This window comes from Hippocampus guttulatus, chromosome 1 (genome assembly GCF_054856545.1).
Source record: "Hippocampus guttulatus isolate MCC_2025c chromosome 1, RoL_Hgut_1.0, whole genome shotgun sequence".
NCBI classification, from domain to species: domain Eukaryota; kingdom Metazoa; phylum Chordata; class Actinopteri; order Syngnathiformes; family Syngnathidae; genus Hippocampus; species Hippocampus guttulatus.
The window spans coordinates 8,108,263-8,120,654 of NC_141261.1; the positions used below are offsets into that span (position 1 = coordinate 8,108,263).

A 12,392-nucleotide genomic window follows, 5' to 3' on the forward strand; every position below is an offset into this window, starting at 1 on the left:
ATGGCTTTTCAAATCATTTGCATCTGGCCAAAGTCAGAGTTGAGTTGCCAAACTTTGAATACCACTGACGCAGGTGATGGTGTGTTAGCACAGGCATCAGTTGCAAACATTACTGTCCAGAGTTGTGGTCATTGCCTTCTCACACTATGCAGCGCGGTACCGAAAAAAAACCCACATCGTGCTTATTTCTTGATGATGTAACACTGCGTGGTGCTGTCCAGGTATAATTTATATGTTCACTAACATGGCGAAATCTATTCACTGTAAGGGGGAGCTCTGGTGCACAAAAACGTCCATTCGTTCTTCGCCTTGCTTTAAACCGAGAAAAGAAGCAAAAAAAAAAAAAAATGGGTTTACATCCCCAAGTTGGCTGGTACTGCCCAATTCCCCATCAATTACCTTCTTTCCTCACCAGCAGACCCACACAAGTGTGTCAGGGGGGTATTTCATTTGCAATCTGATTACCGTCCTGATCGCATTAAATACCATAATGATGGGAAATAGCCGCTTAGCATTCAGGGGGAGTGTAGCAGCCGTCTAGTGGAAGTGTCGTCACACTTAATGGCAAACAGCTTGTGGAAGCTGAGGCTTGATTTTTTTTTCTTCTTTTAGCTGACATTCCAAAATGCTAAGTCTATATATTCATTAGTCTCTCATTTTGTCACCCCAAATAAACCTTAAAAAGGCTTCTTTTTTTTTTGCCCCATGTTTTTGATTTTGAACTTATCCTCATATGTCGCAAAGCATGACATGTCAGCTCGCAAGATGATTAAAAGCAGAGCAGTCTCTTAAGGGGGTCTGCTGTGACTCGGCAAAGCGGCGTTTATGGGACAGAAGTGGTGAATGGTTCTTAGCTGCCACCACGATGACGATGCCACACTGTTTGCGGCTGCAGGATTAGTTTTTTTTTTTTACAGCCTCATGATTACAGGCTAGCGCCGTAATGTCAGGCTGCGGGGCCGCCAGGCTGTTTTCCACACGCTAACACAAAAGATGAAGGCGAGCGTCGAGGGCCTAATGCCGGCCTCCGACGGTTATTTTTCAGTCACACAGAAGCAATGACTCAGTAAACAGTCAGACGGTCACCTAAGATAGGAGAGCCTTGAGTGGGCCCATGAACTGCAAACGTTTTACAATCATAACAAACATCTTTCCGTCCGTGAGATTCCCGCTAACAAACAATGCGGAACGCTGCAGCCAAACTCATTGCCGCCCTCCCTCGATCGGTCACTCAAAATAATCATGATAATACTATCGTGAACTCCTCGGGGAGGTTAGAGGTTTATTATCCTTGTGGCACGTCGGCCGCTGCAAGCCATGAACGGCAAGGGGGATTGTTAGCGGAATAATTAGCGCACTTTTCTTGAGCTGTCCGGCCTGGACTAATGAGGGGCTGAGGCCGATCTTCACCCACGTCTGGCTGCCCTCGGCCCACCCTCTTTCCTTTCAGTGGATGGCGGCAAGGTCACCCCCCCCCCCCCCCCAGAGGGTGGAGAAGGGGATGGAGTTTAAGATCCAGTCACCTGAGTCAGCGCTCCCACATGAGCTCTCAGGATTCGAGCCTGGTGAGGATAGGCTGCGGGGAGCGGAGTATTATATTAATGTTGGGCCTGGCCGCTAATAAGGACATGATCCGCCATTTCATCCTCAGCTCATCCCCGAAACGGTCAACTCCACCCTTCCGTCCTGAACCACGGGAGACTCACTGACCCGGACGTTGAGGTGATAAAATGGCTGTTGACACACGCTTTAATCATAGCATTATCTCAACACGCGATAAAAATGTTTGCTCATGCCAGCACTAGTCCAAGTGGACATGATTTGCTTCCGCGGATCATTTTGGGGGAAATTGTGAATGGTCGCTTTACCGTGTTACTTTTTACCCCGCCTTTTTGAAATCCTAGACCCTCCAAATAAAGAAAATAGTGGAAGCTCTAAGAGTAGGCGCAATCCTTTTTAGGGTACTTCGTTTGCACCATGTCCCATACATCAAGCAACTACAACTGAGAACAGTCCAGAAAAACAGGAAAGGACTCGGCACGGTGCAGCAGTACCCCACTGAGGCTTTGGCACGCCGAGTCTGGGGTGGCGATGCTGGAGGTCACGATATGAGCTGGCAAAAGCTGGCGCGGAGGCACCCCGACGCCACGTCTCACACCGCCACTGGCAAAGTGCTGACAGATGGACGACGGGGATGTGAATGTGGAGGAGAAAGAGCGACTGAGACAAGACAGAAAGAGGTCAAAAGCGGGATGGAGCGTGAAGATCGAGAGCCGTAACCTCCAAAACAACCCGAACGCAAAACCCACTGCAGCCTACACCAGACCTGGGCAAAGTACACATCCGTCAGTCTCTGACCGGCCCTCAGAATGACTCTGAACTCAAAGTAAGATGTAAAATATGCAGTGATTTTATTTTGTTTTCTTTTTTTAAAACCACACACATCTGAATGGTTGTGCAGGCGAGGTTGCAAGCAAGAGCTCAACCTGTGTCTGACTTTTTGTCAACGTTGCCGTGCTTTCTCCATCCATCCATTTTTTCCGATCCGCTTATCCTCACAAGGGTTGCGGGGGGTGCTGGAGCCTATCCCAGCCGTCTTCGGGCATAGGCCGGGGACACCCTGAACCGGTTGCCAGCCAATCGCAGGGCACACACAGACGAACAGCCATCCACGCTCGCATTCACACCGAGGGACAATTTAGAGTGTTCAATCAGCCTGCCATGCATGTTTTTGGAATGTGGGAGGAAACCGGAGTACCCGGAGAAAACCCACGCAGGCCCGGGAAGAACATGCAAACTCCACACATGGAGGCCGGGGGCTAGAATTGAACCCGGTACCTCTGTACTGAGGTTGTCGCGCTAACCACTGGGCAGCCGTGCTTTAGCAATAGCCTATTTAGCAGCTTTTCCGACCCCGCTAGCAACTTTTTTTTTCTCCCAAAAATCGACTAGCAAAAATGGCAACAATGGTCCCAATGCTAGCAACATGCTTATTTCCTGCACTCTGAAGGGAAGAGGGCCAAGAAGAGTCCTTCATTCACAAAAGGTTGTTTGGAATGCTAGCAATGGGACCAAAAATAGGAAGGTGGAATCTAAGAAAATAAAAGAGGCTTGTGTGTGACGTGCAGTAGTGGCGTGAATGATGCGACGTCACATATGAGAGGTATATTTCTCCCCCCCGAAAAGGTTGTATCACAGCATTTGCTGCTCTTATGGACAAAGTGTTGGAGAGAAAAGCGAAAACAATTATTTATACAAAAAAGAACGACGGTACTGACCTAGTAGCCACCACTGAACATTTAAATTCGGCTCATGCAAATGATTTTTGTTTTGTTTTTTTCTTTTGTGCTGCTTGCAGCTATGAAAGACAGCACAGAATTGAGAGTCGAGCAAGCAGAGGTGAGAATAAATAAGAATAAGAATAACGAATGAGCAACAGTCGCTCGTCTTCAACTTAATGCTGTTCTCCCTCAGGCACAACAAGTCACTACAATTGGAACAGTGTCGCTGATTTTGGCCAGACGTAATCTATGTTCGTCTTCCCTTTTTCACACATGGTACCGTGTTCATATTTTCTTGTGAGGAAACTCTGGAAATAATTCTCTAGTCAAACGGAGATCAAGAGCATCACATGGCACACGCTGCCTTCAAATTTGAGATTTTTGAGAGACTTATGAGGAATTACTTAAGAGTTACCGGTTTGTTGTCAACACCTACTCAAATACGAACTTTTGCAACTTTTTTTATTTTTTTGGGGGCCTCGGAAAACAAGCGTCAACAATACCAAAGTGGCTTCAAACAAGAAGCGCTTCCACAAAGCCATAAAGCCACCCCCCGAAGCTCACTAATTAACATATAATAGAATAGAGACATTTCCAGTAAATTCACACTGTCCGTGACACCCCCCCCCCCACCCCCCTTCCTGGAAGAAGGTAATAGCGCAGTTGTTCAATACAGCCACAAAGCGAAATGTTGAATGCGTCAGAAATAAAGTGTTTCCGTGGTCATGGTTATTTACTCAGAATGACAAGAATGTGCAAATATGAACCAATCCTGCGGGAAAAGGCCTGCGTTTTCAAGTAAGCACAATTCCACTTATTTAAGTTCAAGGCTTCGTACGGTTGCGGATCACTCGGGAGAACGGCGGCTGATTAAAGAAGTTGCTGGCTCCATTGAATGGGAGAGGAAGACGCATTGTTTAAACACAGCTTTGGAAAAAATATATGAATAGATTTTTTTTTCAGGGTTTGTTTAAAAACTGTGAAAATTAAACGGTGTCATTTGCACAAATGTTCATAATTGTGCCCATGGATGGATTGGATAGAGATTGTACATAATGTAAAGTAAATGGGCCTGAACTTGTGCCTCGTACTTTGCGCCGTGAAGTCAATTGGCTCGTTTAAGTAAGGTCCCCAGTCTCTTTAATGTCTGGTTTGCCACATTTAAAATGACTATTAGTCAGCTTGAAGTGAAATTCTGGAGGTCTTTGGGTCTTTTTTTTTCCCCCTCACACTTTTTGATCTCCTCGTTCAGTAATATTATAGACGTTTCCCCTCAATGGTGATTAAGTGGCAAATGAAGTGCTCTGTGTATATATATATATATATATATATATATACACCCACCACCCCAAGGAGGATAAACAGTAGACATCAGCAGGCTCCAGAGATGGTAACTGGGTAATTAACCCCGACTTTTTGTCAGCACTTTTTAATCAATCTTTAAATGAACTGAAAAATGATGGTCTTATTTTGTTGTTTTTTTTGCACGGTATTTCATCTTTGAGATGAAACGTTCCATGAGTTTACCATACTGGACATGAAGTGTGATACATCAATGATTTTCCTTCTAGTGCCCTTGTGAAATATTACTTTGGGTGGCTCAAGTATCTTTAATGTTGTTGATGCTCTAGTGGGCATACACAGCATAGATTGTGGCGATTTCTGTGATAGGTCGTGATGTATCAAGCGGCGTTATAATCCTCGGTCCTGTAGTCCTCCTATAAAACGGCAATTTGTAGTTGTCGTCACCTGTGGCTCCAACTGAATATAAAGGGAAGAACTGAGGAGATAAAAGCAGAAGTGTGCTTCTTATTCAGCCCATTAAGCCGTACAAGGTTATGTGGAGAAGACGTATTTTGGACACACACATTTGGCCTCAATTTAGCGACACGTTGCGGCCGCCGCTGATGATGCACACACACACACACACACACACACACATATATAAACAGGCGCCCTGTATTTTTCACATCCAATGGCCAAATCCAATTTGTTAAGACCCTTCTGCGACTCACTTACGAAGCTGCGGTCAATGGAAATCGTATTTCTGTGATTGGACATCCCATTATCCCTTTCGTCCAGACCTGCATCGGCGGATAAAGCGGGGCCGAGACGGATGCCCAGGACAGACCGGAGCTACGGCTCCAGTGAGTCCGTCGCCTTTCTAAAGGGTAAAAGCCTGACATATTCGTCATAAGTGTTCTTTAAATTCATTATCATCTTAACACGCCAGCGGCGCAAGTGTCAGGGGGAGAGGAAGCCCTCTTAAATGAGGTTCGTGGATCCATTTAAAGCGTCACAGTTAGTGCGCTGTCCGCTGTGTCACACGCCAAGTCTCAAGACATGAAAAACATCCCCTGCGCTAATGAGCTTGCACAAGCTGCTAATAATGCAGCCGGGGGACTTTCTGAGGTTAATCAATGAACGGCCGCTGCATTATATTCATCCCGACTCTTGTCAGATTTTAGAATTGCACAAATCAGTTTATCCAAGCATCAAGTGATCGCGAATGCATGTGGCGCCTCTTTGAAAAAGTCACATGAAGGACTTATTGCAAAGTGCGCAAAATTGCATCGAATTTTCATCCATCCAAGCGCAACATCCCATTTGGCTTATCTCAGTGAGACAACCTCACCCTGACCCTGTATGACGTATGACTGCGTGTGCGTGTGTGTGTGTGTGTGTGTGTGTGTGTGAGTGTGTGTGTGAAGCTGATTATTATTGAAGATTGATTTCCGCTGGGCGTTCCGGCGTTCCAGTGGTTAGCGCGTCAATCTCACAGTGCAGAGGTCGTGGCGTTTGCATGTTCTCCTCGTGCCTACGTGGGTTTTCTCTGGGTACTCCAGTTTCTTCCCACATTCCAAAAACATGCATGGCAGGTTAATGGAACACTCTAAATTGTCCCCAAGTGTGAGTGTGAGCGCGCATGGTTGTTTGTCTCTGTGTGCACTGCGATTGGTTGGCAACCGGTTCAGGGTGTCCCCCGCCTACAGCCCGAAGAAGGCTGGGATAAGCTCCAGCACCCCCGCAACTCTTGTGAGGATAAAGCGGATCGAAAAACACTGGATGGATGAATGGCGCTGTTTGGTTGTCATGATTGAAAAATGTTGTTGATTATTCATAGAAGTTTTTTTGTCACATGTACATAACATCCAGCAAAATTTGTTCTCTGCATTTAACCCTTCCCTGACGAGCAGTTGGCAGCGACTGTGGAACAACAAATCCAAATCTGGGTATCAGCACCTTGAACTCAACCTTACATATTTTTAATTGTGGGATGAACCTAGAGCGGGGGTCGGCAACACGCGGCTCCAGAGCCGCATGCGGCTCTTTAGCGACATCTAGTGGCTCCCTGGAGCTTTATAAAAAAATGTTTGAAAATGGAAAAAGATTTTGATAGTAGGCTAATATAGCTCAAATAAATATAGATACATGTTGCAGCTCCGAAAAAGGAGAGCTGTGGTGTTGGTTTTTTAAAACGTACACTTTATTTATACTTTTAACAGTCTCGACAAACACAGACATGTCTACTTCAGACTCTGTGCCTTCTCTCTTCTCGTTCGATTCGAGAGGCGTTCAAGGACAGCCTCCGAAAAACGGAAATTCATGATCCCTTCACTGACACCAAGAAAAGCGAAAATAATGCACCAAAACAAAAAAAATCAAGCGAGGAAATCACAAAATAAATTCTATGGGGGCGTTTGTGAACACACAACAAAGGAATGAATAACATAAACAATTCTGAGACAGTCCAGTCTCTTCTTTACATACAGCATGTGTTTCTTTCATCTGAAGTTTTATAGAAGGCTTTTATTTTTTTGCGGCTCCAGACATATTTGTTTTTTGTTTTTTTTGTCCTATATGGCTCTTTCAACATTTTGGGTTGGTGACCCCTGACCTAGAGTAACCAGAGAGGAGGCACATGGGCATGGTGAAAGTGCACACTCCAATTCAAACTCAGGAAGGCCCGAAAGTCAGGTACACAGAGCGGCCCATGCTGGAATCAAATTTGGGAATCTTCTTGCTGCGAGGCAGCCGCTCATTCGCCGAGATACTGCAAACCACTTCCAGGTTTCATCATAATGCGGAGTTTTAAGCATTCTGACTTCCTCCCAACGTGATGAATAGAGTGTGCGCCTGGGGGCCAAATCTGTTTGCTGATGCCAGACAGCGCAGTTCTTAATTTGTGCGGGGTTGCTTTTAGGCAGCGCCACTTCTTCCTTCCATTAATCCTCGTCTGATTTATTCTGTTTGTATTAATTAATCACTTTGTGCGCTTAGATCCTCAATCTTGTTAAATGGGCTGCAAAAAAAAAAAGATGTCCATCACGACTGCGGTCGGCTCCCTGCGGTCGTTTCACTATTTGGCGCTCGAGGTGCAAAACGTGCAAAAAGATGACATGAGGTCATAGCGGCTAATGTATGATAGTTTGAGCACAGACCAAGCAATGCTCTGGGAAAAAAAAAAATACATCCATGACTCAACATAATGTCAAGACGCACATCATGAGAAACAACAAGCCTTGAGAGCAAAAGCCATCACTATCTGCACGTGTTGCAGAATGAGCCTGACGTACCTACTCAGTCACACATCAATCAAACGTGACGTACCCCTTGCGCACGATACTGTAATGAAGCTCGTCTTCCTGCTTGATGTGGCCATGATCCCCACCGGTCCGTTCGCTCCCTTCACTGTCGTCACTGCTGAAGATGGAGGCCAGCTCCTTCTTGGGCACACGGTTGGGGGGCAGCGGGATGGTGCGCTTCTCAGCGAGGCGGCCACGATTCTGGACAACGAGGCACACGCGGGAGAGGAGTGAGCATTTATTTATATGCATTGAGCATTTCAACATGCCGAGACAACAAGTGCAAAACTTCAGCTGATTGATACGAGCCCCGGTTTTGACTGCAGTCTTTTCTATGCACAAAATGCTATTTTGGGGGTTTAATATCATTCCTGGAAACAATTCGGACGTCTGGGTTAGCCAATGAAGCATCTTTGCTAGTAACCGCAAAACCCAACAGTCTTATTCCGTCCTTGTCAACAGCCCGCAATGGTTCTGAAAATGTCGTTGGAGCGCATCCCCAGGCTAAAAGAAACTATCCAAGTCCTCCCTGCAGCTTTAACTCAAACGGCTACATCTTCCGACATTAACGTTCGCGAGATGATGCTCTTGGTTTGCTCACCAAACTGTCCAGAAGGAAGCCACGACTGCTTCAAGTCCCGCAGTTCGTATTTGATTTCAAATCAGCATTTGATGTGCCAGTGACTGTATTTCAATATTTGTGGCCACGATTGTCTTTTCCTCACGAGTGCAGTTCTGTCGAAATCAGTTCCACACCACTGTGGACGACAATGAAGCTATTGATGATGCAATACCTCCTTGAATGTGTCAGTTGGCGCTACCTGGCCGAATCGACTTTCGACGAAGCGCCGCAATTTGATCTTGTGCAGATGTGCCAAATGTTGTGGCCAGCGAGTGGACCTCTGAAACATTCTCACTGGACAAATAAGCAGAAACATTTAGGAAATTTGGAAGCCGAGCTGGGACCTTGAATGATCAGCGCGGTCCAATGACAGGCGGACAAAAGTGAGCAGCGCGAGCGGGGAGGAAAGGAAAAAGAAAAAGGAGGAAATTGGAAAAGAGCAAGAGAATTGGGACGTTTGGAGAAGGAACGGAGCATGGGTTTGTGTTTGCGCAAGAGAGGCCACGGGTCAAACGGAAAGAGAGACAAGAAAAGGGAGAAAAGAGAACATGGCGAGTAAAACTTGTGAGAGAAAGCTCCACAAAAGAAGGTGGGTGTGAGAAAGCGGACATGGGAAGTTTAAAGTCCTCCCGGGTCTCTCTCGCTTTCTTTGTACGCCGACATCTCCGCTCCTACTCCCGGACGCCTTCCAGCCCTGCAGCTATCCCTTCCACCGCACGCAATCCCGCTCTTCTCCCTCACTCCCCTCCTTTTCCTCTTCCCTCCCCCTCCTCGCCTCGCTTCTCGCCTCCCAGGAGGCGCTGCAGCGTGAGTGGCAGCCAGGCAGGCGGCGGCGGCGGCGGCGGGAGGAGGAGGTAGTCGGGGGCTTCTAGCCAAGAGGCAAACAGGTGCAGCCCCTCCGGAGTCTCTCAAATGGCAGACATTAAACAGAGCCGGGAAGGGGAAGGGGAGGGGAAGCGCGGCATGGGTGAAAACATCCCCCAGGATGAGCAGGCCACAAACTTCTGCCATATTTCTCTCCCTTTACTATCCCTTCATTGGCCGCCACAGAAAAGCACTTTGCCCCCCTTTCTTCTGTCCCGCCGCGGCTAGAATTGCTCTCATGCTGGAGGACAGCGCGAGGACCACTTTGTCATTTGGGGTGGTGGTTTGCACTGGAAGGGCTGGGAGGCTTTGTAAACACGAAGCCATCAACTTCACGTCAAGCACAGCAGACCAAAACACTCGCATCTGTTCAATGCAAATTCTCCGAGTCAAAGTCCCTTTATTGCTCTTGTTAAAAGGGAAACACACATGTGCCCTTGCGCTCCACCCGCCCACCCCCCCACCACCACCACCACCAAGCCCCCACACCCCCACACACAACCCCCACGCTCGCACACCTGTTCCTGGTCTTGACACGTTGCGTTTCCCCTCCAAAGTGAGGGACTTTACTCGGAGCATGCCAGCATTATAGCATCTACAAGAATAGCTTGTCTGAGCACACTTGTGACTAAGACTGCGAACGCGAGTGTGTAGACAACCACCCACACTGGCTGTGACATAGCCGGGCTGACAGTCCCCCGTACCTCACCTCCCCCCACCCCCGCACAACACACACGCCCTTGCCTCTCCCGGAAAGCCCCAATGCTTTCTTTAGTGGCACTGACGCAGAACTCGGGTTGAGCTCCCACTGCTTCCGGCAACACTTCCGCAACACGGGGGAGGGCTCGCCAAAGCAAAAACACCGAGCGTAACACACCCCTGGCAGCCCACGTAGGAGCCCTAAAAAAGGAAAGACGCACAGCTTGCGCGCGCGCGCGCGCGTGTGAGTGTGTGTGTGTGTGTGTATGTGTGTGTGTGTGTGTTGCGGCAACCTTACTGTGTGTGGTCAGCCTCGTTTCAGACGCGGAAAAAAGTCTCTCATAAAAGTCCCACTAAAAGCACCACTATGAATATCGCCTCCCACGCGTTCTCTCTGACAGCCGAGTAGCCAAAGAAAATATCTGGGCTTCACATTCAGACATTAAAAAAAAAAAAAAAAAAAAAAGCCCTCACATGTATGCTTATTCTGTTAACTATCCATCGGACAGATCAGAAAACAATCCTGACAAGTAGAGCACAACCTCAAAACGATTGAAACGATTCGATACATTTAACACACAGGCCACGGCATACAGCAAATGCTGAAGTCGAGGTGTGAATATGTGATCTTAAAAAAAAAAGAAGTACCACCTCTTGTTCATCATCCACAACCCGTACACATTGCCAAGGATGGCAGAGTCGGCGCCCGTTGCCCATTCATTCTTCCTCTCTTATTTCCCTTTTTAATGCAGAAACCAAACTTTGACTTCAATAGTTATTCTTAATATACACACACACATTCACGCCGTCACTGAGTGGGAACCGATTCCACATTGCCCGCACGCAAGTCAGGCGAGTGTACCACTCCACCATCAGTGACTGGTTATGAAATAGAACACACTTTTAAGATGCAATGTTATAGCATTAAGATGAAAGCAGCATAGACTCGGGAATCCAAGCAAATGAATGTACTGTGCTAAACTAATAAAACATTATAACATGAAATGAGCTAATTTATGATGAGGGTCGACATTTTAACTTAAAGCAGAAGAGGGAATAGGGAATTGCTGCTTTGTCAATATGTGTTTTGGCGGCATGGTGGGTGACTGGATAGCACATCTGCCTCGCAGTTCAGAGGTCCAAGGTTCTTCCTGTGTGGAGTTTGAATGTTCTCTGAGCGCCCGTGTGGGGTTCTCAGTTTCCTGCCACATTCCAAATACATGTATGTATTAATTGAACACTCTAGATTGTACCTCGGTGGGATTGTGAGTGTGAATGGTTGTTGGCCCTGCGATTGGCTGGCAACCAGTTCAGGATGCACCACACCTGCTGCCCGAAGACAGCTGGGATCAGCACCAGCACGCCCACAACCCTTGTGAGGATACGCGGATGAGGTAACGGATGGATGAGCATACTACAAAAAGTGCAATGTCTCTAAAAATGAAATTAAAACCACTTAACCTTTATAAGGAATGTCTACACTTAAATAATGTCGAATACTGTACTAGAGTTGATAACGTTTAAGTGGCACACTGGTGACAAATACTGAAATATGCTCAATGTGGGCATCAACACGGACAAACATCTGATTTTAAAACTACATGTGTTGTTTCTGGTGCCAATCTGTTCCCCAAATTGAATTAGTGTGAGTAAATGTGTGAATGAAAGGCATGAATTTGATGCACTTTTTAGGTTGTCACTTTTTGAAGTTGAATGAAGCTAACGTGCTTTAGTGTACAGGGGCGCTGCCACATCAAATATGGCGGACAAGCTCACAACCTGAAAGGTCCTTTATATATAGACTCTATTTGTCGATTTAATACTCTGTGTTAGACTCTATATATCGATGTCTATGCTTAAATAACGATCATCGTATTAAAATTGTATGATTTCAAGACTACAGTGTCAGTGGTGTCTAATCCATCACTTTATTGGCTTTTCAATTAAATGCCGAAATGACATGAAGTATTTGACCAGTGTTTGGTGAGCTACACGAGCGAGCTAACCTAGCTAGCTTACCGTAGGTTCACAGAGCCACCTTAGATGCACCAGTCAGATGAAAGGAAACTTTGTTGCTGTCGTCTCTTTCATCTTCAAAAACCTTGCATGTTGCTCTAGTCTTTTTTTTTCCAGTTTCATCAAGACGGTCATCCTTGAATACAAAAACGTCTCCACGCCTTTTTTCTCACCACAATTGACTGCAAGCAACATGCCCCTTCGCCTCATTTGCATGCAACCATTGGCGTCTATATTGCGGTGCAGAGACACTCCTTTCGAAATGCACATCGCTTTACCTTGTTATTAAATAGTGGGCGGAAGCTACTTTTGCACGACGATGCG

General features: G+C 46.6%; 1 protein-coding gene across 2 annotated transcripts in view; it reads right to left on the reverse strand.

The window, feature by feature from the left end:
* samd11 (sterile alpha motif domain containing 11) overlaps positions 1 to 12,392 on the reverse strand; it is a 56,963-nt gene that overhangs the window by 33,875 nt on the left and 10,696 nt on the right. For both annotated transcript variants that reach the window (XM_086107362.1, XM_086107354.1), the window contains exon 3: positions 7,893 to 8,068. In XM_086107362.1, coding sequence (XP_085963488.1) covers positions 7,893 to 8,068 — 176 coding nt within the window. The remainder of the gene's footprint in view (positions 1 to 7,892; positions 8,069 to 12,392) is intronic.